This window comes from Alosa sapidissima, chromosome 8, assembly GCF_018492685.1.
Source record: "Alosa sapidissima isolate fAloSap1 chromosome 8, fAloSap1.pri, whole genome shotgun sequence".
Taxonomy (NCBI): Eukaryota; Metazoa; Chordata; class Actinopteri; order Clupeiformes; family Clupeidae; genus Alosa; species Alosa sapidissima.
The window spans coordinates 2,912,289-2,931,381 of NC_055964.1; the positions used below are offsets into that span (position 1 = coordinate 2,912,289).

Here is a 19,093-nt window from a genome sequence, read left to right on the forward strand (position 1 = left end):
GTCTCCAATGTCCTGTAGCTGACGAAAGGAGAGTGATTGTGCAGTATGGCCAATATCAAACACTGTAGAGAGACAGATAACATAAGTTTTAGAAAACAATTATAAAAGGTGTTTTATATCAAATTCCTAATTTAATCCAAACGGTGCCATAGTATTAAGGGCATGTATATAATAAGTTTCACGTTGTAAAAGTAGGCGTTCATGATTGCCACCCCTAGGTGGCCGTTCCACTTTCTCAATGCCCATATAGCGAAGGGTGCTGATATTGTACCCAGCTTTTTTGAAATGCGCCGCTACAGGGTTCCTCTCATCCCCACATCTCTTTCAGTCCCGCCCACAGCCAAAATGCGGTTAGGTGCCGGATATAAGATTCCCATTCATTTGTCCCATTGACGTTTGGAAAAATCTGTATCTAAAGAGTTTTACAGCATGTCTTAGGCTAACCAGCTACGGCATAACTCATAAGCATACAACATATAATTTTGAGTGAAAAAACGAAGAGAAAATCCAAAAAAAGGCAAAGGTACAAGACTGTGTACATATTTTCATTTCCGAGCGAAGGAACTACTCATCCCATAAACCACCGCGCCTCACTGAATAATATAGGCAAAATCGGTGCGATTTATTTTGCCATTTAAACCATTTCCAACCGGCGACAGCACGCGAACCCTTTCCTCCAAACAGTGATTTTTATATAGTGAATGTGCAGTTAATAGCAGTTATTTCAGGAGTAATCGTGTAAATAATAGTGTTTTGATATTGAATTTTATATTTTCATCGTGTATTTTATATCGTATGTGTGTGAAAGTGGTTAACGTTAACGTTAGCAACATGGTGCAGTGCTTCATAACGTTACCTGACTCACCCTATGCCGTCATCACTGCTCAGTCGGGCTGATGCATAGACTGGTGCATGGTCTGCTCTTGGACCACCATATTCAGTTTATTAATTTGCCGTGAATTATTACACAAAATGTTCATTAAATTAGTGTTAATTTCGTCAGACGAGACGAGAGGAAATATGTTCGTCAACGACCTTTTTTTTCATGACTAAGACGAGACGATGACGAGACGGCAGTAATGTCCTGAAACACTGACTAAGACTATCTTAAGATGCATTATTGTTGACGAAAAAAGACGAGACTAAAATGTTTTGCATGAAATAAAAACTAAGATAAAATCTCTCTTCATTTTCGTCTACAAAATGAGAAGACCAAATATCTAGCTGTTACGTTTTCAAAATATTCCGAATGAGTTCATACGCAACAGCTTTCCTGTAGGCTAGTCTACGTGCTGTTGCTCCAACCCTGTGGCTGCAACACGAAACTACATGGAACAAGAACACTGGAGATTTCTGCCAGAGTTACAAGATGACTACCTAAGCTTTATGCCACAATGCTACATACCCAGAAGTTGAAGCTTCTCTCATACAAATGAACATCCCCCAGAATGTCCATACGAAAATGTTCATCATGTAATGTCAACTATTTAACTAGTTAGACTGATGATGCAAAGTTTGCTAGCAAGTAAGCTAATATGGAAAGTTTGCTAGCAAGTTAGCTATGGCTAAGATGGAGAGTCTGTTTGGGGAATGTGTTGTGTTTGGGCGCATATCGCCATCTAGCGAGGCGGAGTCAAACATTAATACTTTGGCTTACGACAGTGTTCCTCAACAAACTTTTTCAGTTTCAGGACCACTTAACTAATCCTAGCTAAAAAAAAAAAAAAGATTAGACCTACTTCAACAGTAGCCTATAATTAGTCTACACAATAGGCTTACTCACTGAACCACCTTGCTTATTGTCTTTGCACTTTGCTTATTGTGTGGATTCATACTGTATGATTTAAACTGGCATATCTTACATAGACAGTGTTGCAGAACTGTTTTTACATACAAGTTGGTTCAATATTGCAAACAACTCATCTATATTATATTTTACCACGTCTGCTCGCGGACCACTTGGAATAGCTTGCGGACAACCAGCGATCCCCGGACCACACTTTGAGAAACAGTGGTCTACGAATATGACAGTGGTCCAGTCAAATCTTTTACTGTCTATGGTCAAATCCCAGCCGAGCTATAACTGTAGCTCAACTTACCTGTGCATGTACACATACTGATTGACAAAAATTCAGAATGAGTAATTATAACAGACGAGTAGCCCTGTGGACACACAATATTGTTGGAAAATTGAGATGTGTGAAACACTATTTGACTCATGGTAATCAGAAATAATTTGTTATAAAAAAAAAAGACTAAAATGTGTTGACTAAAACTGACTTTCTAAAACTGTTTTCTTTTGACTAAAACTAGACTAAAATGATGAGACTTTTAGTCGACTAAAACTTGATTAACAAAAATGATATTTAAATGACGAAATGTCCTTTTTAGCCTTTGTCATATTTAGTCACAAGACTAAGACTAAGACTAAATTAAAAATAGGTGACAAAATTAACACTACATTAAATGCACGAAGAAGTATTCCTAGGTTAATGATTGATATGAATCATACAGTATGAAGGCTACAGTAGCCTAGCTAATGTTAACTAGCACTGCTAGTAGCATTAACGTTACCAACCTCCCTGCTTAAAGCAACACCAAAGAGTTTTTTTGTACCTTAAAATAATGTTTCCAAAATCGTTTCAGTGGTTCATCAACTTGTAACAGGGTGAACGGTACTTCTGCATTCGCTTCACAGCCCTCTATCGGCTATAACCGCACTATGTAAGTTTGCCAGATCGGCTAGCGGATCTGTAGTTCGATGGAATGAGACATAAGAAACTACAAATTTGACTTGCATCTGATGTCGCAATACATCGTACTTTCATAAATCGTGCAACATACAGTATTCTACCTTGTCTATGGACATTGTTATTTGCAAAGCCGGTGCTGGATAAACAAATAGCATGCGTGCGACAGAGGGAAAGTTCTTTGGTGTTGCTTTAACTCACCACAACTTTGTAGGTCTTGTCCCTCATGCTGGCCCTTACAAAACCCACAAACTGACTCTCGGACATACAACAGTCAATAATGTGACCCAATTTAAAGTGGCTTTCACCCCTTTGGATACTCACTAAAACATAATATATTTCATACCTGTGTTGCAGCATGTAGGCTAATGTTAGCTGCATTATGTAATGACATACAATGTCGGAAATGCTGAAGGTTAGCCTGTCGGCTACCAGAAAAGTTTGAGTGTTTAAACTAACATTTACAGTGGTCTATTTGATAGTGTATTGGCCCTGACTAAGTTTGTGTGATGTATAAACCCCAATCCTTGTTGATACAAGTACCAATATTCGTCAAGAAAGTTTTTAATCACATTAAGATTTTCGCCATAGGCAGTAAAAGACTCCGCCATCTTTGTCAATATTTTTCGCTGAGAAAGTTTCAAACTATGACCATATCGGCCTTTCCACCAATCAGAGGAATCACTGTGGGATTGTGGGATTGTTCAGGATTGTGGGTAATGAAGTACTTATGCAAGAGATCGCGAATAAAAGGCATTTATCTGAAAACAAGGTTAGTTCCCCATGAGCTCTTGCCGTCTATATGAGCATATACAATCGCTTAGTACAGCCGTAGCTGGTTTTAAGTCTACCACGTGCAGTTACGTTTTTATGGCTTATACCGCAATTGTCAATGGAGAAATTGCATTGAATTTTTACTTCCGGCATCGGCTGTGGGCGGGACTGTGCAGCTCTATTGCGATAGGGTTAGTCAAAATAAGGGAAATGTGAATGTTCCCACCCCCATCTGAAAATTCCCACCCACTAGGTTAGGAACATCCTGTCGAAGATCCTCCATTTTGGTCGTAACCTATCGTTTCCAACCAGCGCCATGCGAAGGCTACATAAAATGTCCAAATGTCTTTTACACACCTGATATCATCCGTGTTTCAAGTATGCAAACAGAAACTTCTCCGGACACGTCTCATTCTTGTTGGCATGTTTAACCGATATCCCCGTGGCTGTCATTTGGCCGTGGGTACGAGGCCGAAGGCTATATAACGTAACCTAGCCTAGCCTTCACTGGATGCGACCCAGGCCACCCGGTAGTAGGCAGCCAATTTCACAAATGCTTTTAAACTCTGGAATAGGCTCACCTTTACTGAGCTTATATACCGACCCAAATAAAGTTTTACCCAATATCATTTGACATTGCTAGACCATGTTACATCATACATGCAGACAGGTGTCTGAATTGATTCTGCTATGGTTATTGTATTTAGCAGATGTTTCGGCTAAACTCCAATTGACTAGTCTACTTTACTACGGACATTCAAACAGAACCGGCAATGACGTTTGTCACACATTCTTTATTATTCCTGCATAACAAATTGCATTTTATCACTGGCAGTCAGATGCTCTCCAGTGGAGAATCCTCCATCGCCGTGTCACCAACTGACTCGTATTCCCTGGATTTCGACCATGTTGTCCGTTGACCTAAGCATGGAATCAGTTCCGGAGTGGAGTGTGGTCAACAACAGCTTATTTATTTAAGGTTTATTTAGAGATGGACAGTGCACATTAATGAACATAAAAATGTAAATGTGCCAGAATTAGCCAAAAAGGCTATTTTGCATCTGTTGTCCATTGGCTGATGTTAACAGGCCAGATGCACCTAAAGGAAAGTCTACACACATTAGATGTAAAAGATAAAATGACACATTACACATAAGACATATTATGAAAATATTACAAACAAATAAAATAATAGTAAATAATACATAGTTTTACACAAAGAAGTTTGTACCCAGGTGTATACGATCTCACTACCTGATACCTTATGTTAGGAGGGCGTCTAAAAACCAGCTTAGGTAGCTCCTCAAAAATATTTCCCAGTCTCAGGTGACTGGGATTTGATCAGATTTGACTACATGCCAGTGCTTTTGGATAATTTTCCTAACCTCAGACCCTATTGGTTAGTATTTAGTTACACAGAATGGGTCCTATTGTGTCTAGCTTTAGGATGTAGAGCTTCATTCTGAAAGATGGCACTGAACCGGTCAGCAGCAGCCTCTATAAATCTGTCAGTAGCTTGATTTTTATAGCTGGTGTCAGAACTACAGATTCTCCTGACACGATGGAATTGACTAATGGGGAGACTCTTGATGAGATAAGTGGGGTGGAAACTATCCCCACGTAGTATAGTGTTCCTATCAGTAGGTTTCCTGCATGGATCTGTTTGGAGAGTTTCATCTTGTTTGATGATCATGACATCCAGAAAGCTAATTTTCTCTGGACTAAATTCTAAGGTGAAATTAAGGTGTTCACTGGCAGAGTTCAAATATTGATGAAATTGTTTTAGAGCATTGTGGCTGTCCAGATGAAAAAAATGTCATCTATGTAACGTTGGTACAGAACACTATTTGAAAAATATCTATTTAATTCTGGATTAAGGACAAAGTTACTCTCGAACAAACCTGAAGAACTGCATCAAGTCGAATGACACTATTGTAAACATGGATCAATTCTGGATTGGGCCGTGGCCAGCAATAGCTCATTTGCATTTAAAGCTACAGACCCTAGGAACAGCCTAGGAAGGGACTGAAGCTGGCGACGATTTTGCGCAAACAGCTTCAGGGACATGTTTTGTGCAACCTACAGGTCTATTTTGACTTAAAAAAGTACCTGGTACCTTTAATGGGACCTTTAACTTTTACTAGGCTAACTCTCACTCTCAAAAAAGTGACTTGCAGTCTTGCCAATTGGCAACTTGATATACTATACCGTTGTAAAACGTAGTGAAATCGTATGTTGTCCCACCTCTATTGTGTGTATGTGAGGGCACATAGACTGTTGTGAGAAAGATCTGTACTAATGAAACTTTGTTTCTACAGGGGGCCCATGTGACCATAAATGCTCGTGCAGATGAGGATGTCGAACCTGAGATCATTATGCAGAAAGTGGCAAAGGCTTCTGGTGCTAATTACAGCTTCCATAAAGAGTCTAACCGCTTCAAAGATGATGGACCTCAAGGTCCTGTGGTAAGTCTTACTGCAGTGTTTACTTGCACTGCTTGTAAATGGAGTGGGATACCTCAATAATAATCTCAATCATTTTGATAATAATCAGTAATAGGAGTTTAGGTACTGAAGTTCCATACATTTTAATATTGTTTAATTGTCGATTCCCATGATAATCAAATCTGTTTTTGGTAACACTTTTTATGAAGATCATTGTTATAATGAGTTATGCATACATGTACATTCATAACACCTTATAATGCAATCATTAGTCATTATAATAATAATTATGAGTCATTGTACAGAAACATCCATTTTTGGCATGGCAAAACATGGCATGGCATTAAAATGAAAACTTAGACCACAAGATTAGTTATGACTGCCACGCTAGCAAAGTGGCGGTCATATACCGTCTCACAAAATTGAGTACACCCCTCACATTTATGTAAATATTTTATTATATCTTTTCATGGGACAACACTGAAAAAATTACACTTGCTACAATGTAAAGTAGTGAGTGTACAGCTTGTATAAATTTGCTGTCCCCTCAAAATAACTCAACACACAGTCATTAAAGAATAATTCTGGTATTTAGCACTTTGAGTCCCTTTTCTGGTTTGTTTTGGATGAACTAGAGTGATGGACACCGAAATTTTGACGATGGGTCCTGTCTCGACTTTCTGACTTGTTTTGAATCACCAGTGACTGTTTCAGAGTGGCTGTCTATGGGCATGCACAAACGTCCTTAAAACAACCCTTAACATTCATTTTCAAAACTGTGCCCTACCAGTGGGCTCTCTGGTGGACAAACCATGCAATGTCAATAAAAGAAAATTAGATGAAGGGTCAATATTTGGCTTTGCTTTACTTTGCCTCCATAAGTAATATGCAATAATATTTATCAGTTGATAAAAATGCAGTTGGGTTCAAAAGGTTTCAAAAACGTATAATACAACTGGTTGGTTTAATTCATACTTTTTCTTTTTTAACAGGGCTCAGTGTATCAGAAGACCAATGCCATGTCAGAAATAAAGAAAATCAATAAAGACAATTTCTGGGCTCAAGCTGAGGTAACACCATACTGTTTGCCTGTTCAAGTGAACTACTATTTATTCCAGACAAGTGATAATGACACTATTATCTATCACTATTACTTTGTTCTATCTTCTTAAATTAGTCAATTTTAATTGTTTTCCTCCCCACTAATGTCCCCTTTTTTAACCCTCACCTACAGTTTTGTCACACTCTTTGCTTGTCTTTTTTTATCTCAGAGAGATGAGGAAAAGAGACGTCAAGAAGAACGGCGTAAAACAGAAGAAGAGCGGCAGCTGCTGGAACAAGAGAGAAAAGATCGGGAGGCAAAGGAAGCCATGTCGAGGGAGAAAAGGGACAAGGAGAGAGCATCTCAAATTAATGACCAGAAGTAAGTAGCATTGATTCACATATGTTCAGGTTGTCTATATTAAAGTAAGTTATATTTGTTGGCTTTACCAGCCTTTTTTGATGGGGGGGGGGTGATCAAACACTGATCAAATATATATTTTTTTACTACTCATGGGTCAGACTTAGTCGCTTGACTCCAATGACTGTGTGCATATAAAACTTATGCAAACATATAAAATATAAAAAAATGTATTGTGAATCACACATGTTTACAAAGCTTTTCCTCAGTCTCGCTTTACTGACCTTCAGGCAACGGTAATGTTTCCTTGACTGTAGCATAGAGAAAAGGCTATTGTCAGGATGAGTGGGATCTTTAATTTGATTTTGTTGGCTCTGCACCGACACCTCCTCCCATTGGCAGATAGCGGACCGCTGGTGGTATGCCGCCGATGGCGTGCCACTTGTGGTCCGCCGTTGGACCACCATCTCTTTAAATTTAACATGTAAATAGTCTTTCGGTCGGAAAATTAACTCCTAGTGGTGTGTCGGGCTGACCTGACCAACGTCTGCAGGCCTAATAGTCTTGTTGCGTTATGTTCCTGTATGAAGTCATTATACCTCCTGTTAGAACACTTTTTATTTATCAAGACTACTTGAAGGAAGCCAAACTAAGCTTTGTTTTTCCACAGGAAATACCAGCAGCAACAGGAAGTTGATAAGAGCGAAAATGAGAGACAGCAGTCGGTAAGTCTTCCCCCATCTGCCAGTTTAAGCAACTCTTCTATATCTAATTGTACTAATTCTTAGTTAAAGTGTAATTCCAGCAAAAATTGACCCCAGGGTATTTTTCTGCATTAACCCTTGTGTTATCCTCAAATCTTACTGACACTCTTTATCCTTCGGGTCAATTTGACCCCAGCTAAATAAACCCTCAGAAAATTATTATAATTAATATTGTTACCCAGTTTTTTTGTGACGGGTACTTAACAAGAGTGTAATAACCACCATCAAAAGCCCTACAAAACAATCCCACCCCCCCCCCACACACACACCCCTTAATGAACCTTGGAACCCTGGCTGGCAATATTGCCCATCCAGTGTCAGCAGCCCAAAGGCTTGCTGTTGCTTCCCCTTTTGACTTATACAGTCCTGCCAAAATGACTTGTATGTAATATGTACTTGTGTATGTAATAATGATAATAACAATATGTTCTCATACTATTTAAATAATAATATCCATAATGTATCAAATATTCATGTATCCTATGTTTCATACAGCTGGGGTCAAACTGACCCCAAGGAACATCAATACAAATATTTGTACAGGACATTGAAAACAAATTATTGTACAAATTTCATGCTAACTCTGTTGTACCCTTCAACTGAGGAAAAGTGATGAAACATGAAGCAAAAAAAAAAAAGCCGTGGAGAAACGCTTCCCAAATAGCATTTTTTAACCAGTAATATTGTTCAAAACAGCACCAAACCTCGTCAGTAGCTTGCTCAGGGTCCCTACACATAAAACGAAGCACCAGCAACGTAGTTAGTGAACCCCAGCACAAATAATAGATTAACCAAAAAACTTCTATTTGGGAAGCGTTTCGCTCATAGCCCTTAGCTAATCCACAGTTTGCAATTTTGGGGCTGTAGTGTATACCGGAGTAAGCTCTGTAGTGCTTGATCAATGAAAAATACTGACTCCACGGCTTATTTGATGTGTTTTAATGCAGAAAAAGACCCTGGGGTCACTTTTCGCTCAAGTTACACTTTAAGTGACCTTGCGTTTGAGAAAGGTGCTATATAAATGCAACTTATTGTTAGGGATCCAAGCAGGCAGCTGCGGGAAGCCTATTGTTTTTGTTCTCATTTTTGGAGCAACTGGCTACAGCGCCCATACCACATTCGGGTCCACATACCCACTGGAACCAGGGTTCAAGTCACCCCATCTCTCTCCCACTTGCTTCCTGTCACTCTCTTCCCTGTCCTGAATTTGAAAAATACTGCGATGATACCGACAACCAAAATAATCGTCATGTTAAATTTTCATACTGTATTGTGTACCAGGCACACATTTTCACATATGGTCATGGATTACCTAGTCCTAGTCTAAAATCTCTTTTTAATGGAAATTGTCATTGACATTTTCTAGGACTCAAATGATGTAGCCTAGGCTACCACTTAAAGTGCATCCGACCCTGGTTAATGTCTTTGGTGGTGCATCCTGCTCTCAGTCTCAAGACGGCGGATTCCTAAAGAAATGCAAGCACCCACCACATAAGTGTACATTGTACAGTCACTCGAAGAGCTGTAAACAGTGTTGTAAGGCTGCGTGTACAAATCCGCTTGGAGCTCCAGTGGAATTTTGATTTTGTGACGAGGACTCCCAAAAGTCCAGTTTAACTGCCACAAATTGTTCTTCTTGTAATAAAGATCTCATCGAGGAAAAACACGATGTATTTATGTATTTCCATTGCATTTTGAATTTATAAAAAGTGAAATAAATAATTAATTTTAATATAAAAATCTTAAATGATTAATCGATAGTCAATCGTTAATTCTCCCGACGATCGACTAAGAAAATTTAATCGAATGTCCATCCCTAATCTCAAGCACTCATCGACCTGAAAATTTTTACCTGGCCACATTTCATAAAAATTCTGGGAACCTGATGAATCTATTGTTGTTACTTGTGCCTGGCCATATTGTTGTTATAAAAATGTATCTAAATTATTATATTATAGTGCATCAGCAACACCAGAGAGATGTTCAAACAGAGGGAGAGGGGCATCACTCCTGGTAATGTTGACACCACTGCATCTTGTCCACAGCCAGGTAATTCAGCATCCACTTCTGTTCAATGCAACTGCAGTTATAAAAAAGAGTATACTGACCGCTGCAGTATTCTTATACTTCCAATGCATTCAGGCTGATAGAATTAACATATTTGAAAAGGGGTGGTCATGTAACCATGGCATCTCAAAAAGGCAACATAAGTCTATGAATTAATATATTTGATCAGGAAGTATGGAAGTACCTGCTATTTGTAAACATTTACAAGTTGTTAAGTAACCTCGTGTTAAGAAGCCATGTAGGATTTGTCACATACTGTAAATACATTTTTATGGAATGAAGTTGTTTAATGTGTCATGGTATCAAACTTAATATGTACAGTAACAGCAAAGGAATACTTACTTGCATACAGTCCAACTACATTCTATTTCTTCATCTTACCTGCATGCAATAAATAATTTTCATCTGTCCTCTCTGTCTTTTCTACACTGTCTGTCCTAAGGCCTTAAACTGATTTGTTTAGGCTACGCCTACATTATTGCGAATTCCGTTTTGTAATGGATTCCATTATCGAATTTGATCTACGTCCACAGTAAGACCAAATCCAAAATTATGACAAATGTACAGTCAACAACTATGGGTATGGTGGACAAAATAGTCACCACATAATAGCAATACATACAATACATAATAGTTTACGTTAGCGAGCAAGTGCTAAGTGAACAAACGATCTACATTTATTTGTCAAATATACAGTTATAATAGTAAACAGAGTCTTTGAACTAAGTTGCATATAAATCCATTTCCATTCACCACTATTGGAGTTCAAAAGACTGTGTCGTGGAGAATTTCTTTACTTCTACAGAAGGAGCACATGGTCATTATCAGGTGATAAGAGCACAATGAATCGGGGAAGGAAACTTCAGACTGACGAGGTCGTCGACAATCGTCACACTATCAATTGTCCACACTAATTCGCAAAGCCTGTGTCTTCAAATGAATACAGGGTCGACAGCAGATTCTAATCTTTACGTTTCAGGAGCTTGAAAACAATCAAGTATTCAACAGCGATGCGTAAAGAAGGTCTGTCTGATTCAAAGGAATTCACAATAATGTACATAGCCTTAGTCAGTGTTGTTGTCTGCAACCTCTGTGCTTGCTGCTACCTTTTATGAACATCTGTCCCATTCTGTCTCTATGCTTCAGGGCGATTGCAAAGCCCTTTTCTATCTAAGCTGCAATGTGAGCCAGATAGGCCACCATCATCCTTTCGCCAACCAATCCTGATGCCTGCCACATCTGTCACATCTGTACCTGACACAGGTACACAGTGTGTTTGTCTCTCTGTTCTCTCTTCACAACTTCAGTGCATTCACACTTACCCATGAATATGGTCAGACCCTTTCCAACGCTGCCTAATGAATTGGTAAAGTACTTTTGTACTTCTGGTTCTGATATACCAGGTACCACTTAAAGTTAAAAAATAACATGTTGTGTTTTCATGCATTTGTAATGGAAATGTGTGTGTGTGAAATGCTAGTGAGTAATGTTTGGGTCAATGAATGCCAGTGGGGAACATTCAGCATGTGACCTCATGATCAAAAGAACTTGTTATCCGCAACCCGAACCCGAGGGGCTTAATGTTTCTATATTTGCATAGTACTATGTACGCTTTCTTTTTGGTTCAGAAGCTATGGTGTTTATGGAACAATTGGGGATCTCAGGACTGCAATGTCACAATATTCACAATAGTCCACAATATATATATATATATATATATATATATATATATATATATATATATATATATATATATATATGTATATATATATATATATATATATATATATATATATATATATATATATACACACAGTATATATATATATATTGTCTACAGTCTCATCTCGACAAATAATACAGACACAAAAAGTAAGTTTGGAGATCTAGCGTTTTGGAACCAGACTCTTCATATGGAGCTTACATGCCTACTATACGTCACAAAATATAATTGCGTCCCATCAGCAAACAAAGGGCCAATCTCAATTCTCTGTTTTACCCCTTCCCCTATCCCTTCATCTTACCCCTAGCCCTTGTCCCTCGAAACCAAGTGGCAAGACATAGGGGTGAAGAATATTCCCCTTGGAAATGAGATACCACTAGCCAACAATGAGATCGTACCACACTGAAAGCTAATATTTTGTCACTAGCAACCTGTCGTCTGTCAAATAGGCTATAATTGCATTTTCAGCTCGGAATAAAACCGTTCAGGAATTATTTCAACAACAGCTGAACGTGCCTATGTTCGTTCGCAGCCTACCTTGGTCCGGGTGAATGAAACAGGGATGGGGGACAAAATAAACATGCAGTTTGCTATGTAAACATCCCACAACTCCTTTGATATTTTACAATAATATCCAAATGGTCGTTACTTGACATCAGAAGCAAACGCTACCTGCCTATGCGAGGAGTCGGCAGCAGTAGGCCTATGCAGCATTCATATCAGACGAGCGGTAAAAAAGTTCAGCGAATTTAGCTGCTGTTGGACTTTACATTTCTGACATGGTATGCTGCCAATTCGCGGGGTAGACATGGAAATATGTAAATAATGATGTGCTGTTAACATTCACAAAACAGCGATTTTTTTGAAAACTTCCTCGTGAAGAACAGGACCTTCAATATATGGTCACAAGATTGAATGCAACATAAAACAATTACCATTTTAATTGTATAATCCTTATTAATGCCAACACTCATGTCAATGAATCTCTCGGTGTGCTTATTTTTCCGGTGTGAGCGGTGTATGTTGGGTATTTCTCTTACCCCTCGGTTTCAAGTCAGTCCCGATCTTACTTGGTTTTAAGGGGTATCTACCCCTTGCCCTTATCCCTACCCCTCGATCGAAATGAGAATTGAGATAGCCCTTCGTCTCACGTGCACGCGCAAAACTAAGGGGGAAGGGGAAGGGGTAAAATAGAGAATTGAGATTGGCCCAAAGGTTAACCCCTGCATGAATGACCCCAGTGATGGATTAAGCACCTGTGTGAGGAATGTCATTGTGCGTGAAGCGCATGGGCACATTTCCTGAAGGAGAGGGTAGTGTGATGGAGTGCCTTCACTATATTTGAGTATGCCTTCTGATTGCCATACCAACGAGCCTGGCTCTTTGGCATTGCGGTCAAGCTGCAGGTTTAATACCCCGGAGACCAAGTCGAGGCCAGGTGGGGTCACTGCTCTCTAGCTTCGCTACACCTTTCCATTTCCCTTATCTGTTTTATGTCTTTATCTCTTCATATGTTTCTCCTTCTTCTATTTGCTTTCCTTCTCCTATCCCCTTTATGTATGTGTTAAATCAGTGGTTCTCAAACTTTTTACAATGAGTACCACCTCAGAAAAAACAATGAGTACCACCATTATGACCGGCTTTAAATTTAACTATGTAGTTAACACAGAAGGTGCTTAAGTCGCCACTAGCACTTGTGCCATTGTTGCCAACTGCTCTGCGGCTCGACATATTCACCACACTTCTCTTTTTAATACTTCCTGTTTAGAGCCTTGATGGCAACATCCTTCTTTTGCCATCACAACTTAGCTTGTCAACCACTTGCTAATGCTCCAAACAGTTTTAACTAGCCTTCACTAACTTCAGTGATTGTGTGGTTTTCTACTATATTATATACAGTATATTTTGAATTTAATCAAAGTGATTATTTCTTCTTTATAAAATAAAATCCCCAAGTACTCCCTGAGTACCACTAGAGGGGGTCTGGGTCTCATACAGTATGAGAACCACTGTGTTAAATAACTTCATTATGCTAAAATATACCTATGGTAATGTACGTATGTTTCCTTTTTGTTCAGCTTACATTCTTTTGTTGTCTTTTTTATTTATGCATGTATTTAGAGCTGAATGTGAAAGATGAACCCAACCACGAAAGTAAGGTTGTCACCATCAAGACAGAAAGTGAAGGTAGGATCACAGACTTACACACACACACACACACAGTGGTGGATGCTGCTCTTTGAAATAGGGGAAGCTGTTATCAAATTAATATTAAAGTACTATATTATTCTTTGAGGGTTGAAGTTATCCCAAAACCCAGTTTAGACCAAACATTGGCTACATTTGGCTCACAGCTCTACGAGTCAGCCAGATGCCTTTAGGGGGAGTTGAAATAGACTATTAGATCATTTTTCGGCGTGCATCTGCCTTGCTGTTTTATTCTGAATCTCTCCTTGTGTAGAAGACCATCAAATCGCTTTAAAAATTCAAGTAAACAATATAGCTGCAAGCAGCAATGAGGGGGCCAAGCAGAATAGGCCGGAGTAGCCACGGTGACAAGATAGAACTCAGCAGACACCCGAGATCAACAGGGCTGAGTATTGCCACCGCCTCCGCCAGCCAGTCCCCCCCACCTAATCACCCCAGCCCCCCCCACCCCGTTCTGCCCTGCCCTACCCTTGCACACACGCGTTACAATTAACTGGATGGAACATGTTGTCATCAGTTTCACATCAAAAAATAAAAGATTGATAAAACACATCAGCAACTACACATCAAAATGCAATATTGCTAATTGCAGCACCCCCTACAGGTCAAAGGTCACCAAATTTTTTGAGCGTCCTCCTAATGGGGCCACAAATCTATATACTAAGTTTGGTTATGATACATGACAGGGTTGCTGAGATATGAGCTCACTTCCTGTTTGGCGGCTTCACCACCAATTTCAATTGGCTGTTACAGCCGAATGCTTCTGTCAGTTGTTCCAGAAAGCAATGCACTGATAAGATGGTCTGAAGATGGTCTCTGCCCATTTTGGTGAGGATCCGCTGAAATTTGTGACCTACGAAAACTTGTACGTGTTTTTGATTAAATCCAACATGGCGGCCGAATCAATTACGATGACATCACAAGTTGGCTTGGGTCGGCCTAAGGACTTCCAACAGTATTACCAGACACCACTAGTGCGTTTTAATTCTAAGCAAAACAGCAGCTACAGGCCAAAAGGCATGTTTCTTAATTACAGCGCCCCCTAGAGGTCAAAGGTCACCAGCTTTCTTGAGCGTCCCCCTGATTGTGTCCTGAGTCCATGCACCAAGTTTGGCTTTTATACATGCAAGGGTTGCTGAGATATGAGCTCACTTCCTGTTTGGCGGCTTCGCCGCATATTTCGATTGGCTGTTACGGACGACCGGTTTTAGTTCCGAAGACGAAAAGGAGTATCTTTTGTGAGGCTTGGTCTGAAGATCGTGTCGATCGGACAAAATTTGTGACCTGTGAGAACTTTTTAGTGTTTTTGATTAAATCCAAAATGGCGGAAAATCCATCATGGCGGAAATTGACGTCATAGGGTGTGTTGGACTCGGATTGGCCCAAGGATTCCAACGATTTTTGACAATTGGGCCTACGGGTCAAAAGTTTTGTGTGTGAACGCATGTCCAACGTTGGCCTGTTGGTGGCGCTAGAGCGCTTGAGGTGCCGGCATGGAACTTGGTGACATTAATCATGGGACTGTCCCTAATCAGTGTGCCAAATTTCACAACTTTTCACCAGACGGTTCTATAGGCTGCCATTGACTTCAATGACGGAAGCGTAATAATAATAAATATAGCTGCAAGCAGCAATGTGGGGGCCAAGCAGTTGAGCAGGAGTTGTCATGGCAACCCAATGTTGCTACATTATACACACACCCAATTAACCCCCCCGTCCCACACACACACACATACATACACAGATAAACTTCCTCCCCCACACACCCCAATGGCTCCCCACAGATAAGCACACCTCAAACATCACCAAATGTATTGTGCATCCTCAGGTTGTAGTCACGAGTCCACATATCAAGTTTGGTGTCAATACAACAAAGTGTTGATAATTATAGCGCCCCTAGTGGTCAAATGTCACTAAATATATTGAGCGTTTTCAGGATGTGGTCCCGAGTCCTTGTACCAAGTTTGGTGTCGATACGAGAAAGTGTCGCAAATTATAGCACCCCTAGTGGTCAAAAGTCACCAAATTTATTGTGCATCCTCAGGTTGTAGTCACGATTCCACATACCAAGTTTGGTGTTGATACGAGAAAGTTTTGTAAATTATAGCACCCCTACTGGTCAAAGGTTGCTAAAATTATTGAGCGTGTCTCATTTCAGGAGCTACATGGTTCTAAGGCCAGATTCGTAGACCGGTTGCGTCATAGTAGCGCGACTAGTGCTGTCCCATTTTGTGGGCTCCTTCGAATTCGGCCGACAAATCCACCCTTCTTTTCCCCGAAACGGAGTGTGCATCGAGTGTATGCTTCGTGGCCTACCTGGTCCCCCAAGATTCGATACGTTTATGACGTTTCATTCCAGACATGGCGAGACAGTCGGCAGAGCCTATGTAAACATTTAATAAACGGTTTAATAACATTTAAAATGATCGGGTTTTAATGTGATCTATGGTTAAGCTATGTAGCCGATTTCCGTATCAAACCTAAATTTAGAACCACTTTCTAAATAAATCTGTTCAAACATTTCAAATTGAAATGATTTATCAACAAGTCATATTAATGCTCAGATATGATCACTGGTCAGTAGTCTATTAGGCTTACTATATTTTCCACGACTTAGGCTACTAGAAGACTGTTAAACAACACGTTTAAAGACTAGTTGGCATTTTGCATAAAGGCTTAAAGGCTATAATTAGTTCAAGGGAGGATTACATCCACCAAAGGTTTATTAAAGCGTCTGTTTGTGACATCTAACTTACGGACGGATAATAACAAATTAATTTTGATAAATTATTAATTTGTCCATTAGCAAAGCAGCAAATACAATTTCATCAGTTCAAATTGAACTAATGTGTTTGAACCGCAGCCTGACACACACGATGCCGCTGTAGATCACAACATAGTTTTCGCGAGGTGTAGCCTAACATAACCAGTAAGCCTAAAGTCTGATTACTAACATTGTAAATGTGCATTAAGAAAATAGCCTACTATATCGATCTATTTTATGTGGCAAAGGCATGTGTTCATGATGCTTTGTGCATGATCGAGATAATGAAAGACATCTAGCACACAGCACAACAAGAGATGAAAACCTCTGCTAAATGGATGCTCATCAGAACCACAAAGATATTTGTCAACGTTGCAGTTGGAAAAACTTATCGGTCTACAAGCCAGGTCAGTTAACAAGTAAGATGAAGTGCAATATGATGCATTCAATCAGATATGTCTGCAAACGACCATTAGCTACAGTCACCACCATAAGTTACTCAACCGATCACAGCTGTCTGGCTATAGGCTACGTTATCCTGCCGTCCTAGCCAGGCTACCTTGACTGTTGATATTCCCTCCTAAGTTTTTGAAATTAGCCTACATGACAGCAATCAGAGAAAGAAATTACGCTGCCCATGCCCACCTACCACTTTAATGTTTGGTTTTAACCAGGCTAGAAAGAAAAGGCCAAGGCTACTCACATGAATATGCTCCAACTCCCTTTGAAATCGCCATCTCTTGAAAAGTAAAGCGACACTTGTGTGATTGCTTTTTAGCCGGTGGGTGAACAAATTATTTAAAATTGGAGATGGACGAGGCAGGCAAAGGCTATATGGGCATGTGCCCTCCTATCACATTTTTGACTACTTTTATAATAAATTAATATTGACAGATGCCGCAATTAATTCCTTGATAACGTTTCTTGCATTGTAGCCTGAATGTTGTTCTTAGGATAAGTGTCTGCTAAATTAATCAATGTAAACATGCTAAATGATAGGGAAAGGAGCAGCAGCTAAAAAAAAAACTCAATCCTTTTAGTTTTTAAGGACTTGCATAATTGTATATCTTTTAATAATTCAAATAGATTGATGATTGCTCTCACTCAGTTAGCCTAGTTCATATTATTGTAACCTATACATAAAACGTAACACGTTGATCTGAAAGGATGCTTTTCACGAACAGTTAGAAAGATCAGTAGGCCTATGCCTACTCGGGCTAATGACGTAACAGATCCGTTCTTTTAGGCTAGACCGTCCCATTTAAAAAAAACGTTGATCCAGCCAGGTCCGGTCTATGCGGTCACAGAAGACCAGTGCTAGGTAGCACGAATGCTCCGAAGCATCCGGCCCCTGAAATGAGACACGCCCATTGTCTGTCCTCAGGATGAGGTCCCAAGTCCATATACTAAGTTTGGTTTCAATATGTGAAAGCATTGCTGAAATATGAGCCCACTTCTTGTGATTATAGCGCCACCTATAGGTCAAAAGTCATCACATTTATTGAGCCTCCTCCTAATTGGGTCCTGAGACCCTGTACTGAGTTTGGTGTTGATACGCGAAAGCCTTGCTGAGATCACTCCAAACTTGATTGGTCACGACGGGTGATGGGTTTTGAATATGGCTCCAAAAGTCAATGCATTTGTGAGTCATTGTCTGAAGATCATCTGCGTCAAGTTTCGTGAAAATCGGATAAACTTTGTGACCTTTGAAAACTTTTAGGTGTTTTTGATTAAATCCAATATGGCAGCCTGATCAATTACGTTGACATCACCAATTCACATCTGCGTCGAGTTCGGTCTCATCCAAGGATTCCAAATATACCTTAATGTTCAAAATGTGGTGTACCGTTCAAACGTTAAGTGCATCGGTGTAATAAAAAATTTGAAACGTTGGTGGCGCTAGAGCACTCGAAGTGCAGACTTGAGACTTTGATAAATTAAACATATGACTGTACTGAATCAATGTGCCAAATTTCCCAACTTTTTACTGTATGGTTCAACGGCAATTTAGCGTTTCGTTTCGCTGCTTGGCCCCCAATAATAAGAAAACATATCCATTTCTGCTGTATAACAAGCTATAAAAGTTACTGTTTAGTCATAAATAATAAAAAGAAAATTACTGCCCAAAACCGTCTTTAACCCATTTGAATTCCAAGTCAAGAAAGAACCAACCAAAAGTGTGTGGTACAGTTAAAAT

General features: G+C 39.6%; 1 protein-coding gene across 3 annotated transcripts in view; it reads left to right on the forward strand.

Annotated features, from left to right (window-relative positions):
* dbnlb (drebrin-like b) overlaps positions 1 to 19,093 on the forward strand; it is a 53,993-nt gene that overhangs the window by 11,893 nt on the left and 23,007 nt on the right. The window contains exons 5-11 of one of the 3 annotated variants that reach the window (XM_042101419.1): positions 5,843 to 5,989; positions 6,961 to 7,038; positions 7,240 to 7,391; positions 8,041 to 8,095; positions 10,093 to 10,183; positions 11,348 to 11,464; positions 14,046 to 14,111. In XM_042101419.1, the coding sequence (XP_041957353.1) occupies positions 5,843 to 5,989; positions 6,961 to 7,038; positions 7,240 to 7,391; positions 8,041 to 8,095; positions 10,093 to 10,183; positions 11,348 to 11,464; positions 14,046 to 14,111 (706 nt within the window). The remainder of the gene's footprint in view (positions 1 to 5,842; positions 5,990 to 6,960; positions 7,039 to 7,239; positions 7,392 to 8,040; positions 8,096 to 10,092; positions 10,184 to 11,347; positions 11,465 to 14,045; positions 14,112 to 19,093) is intronic. The other 2 variants (XM_042101420.1, XM_042101421.1) reach the window with 2 other exon arrangements.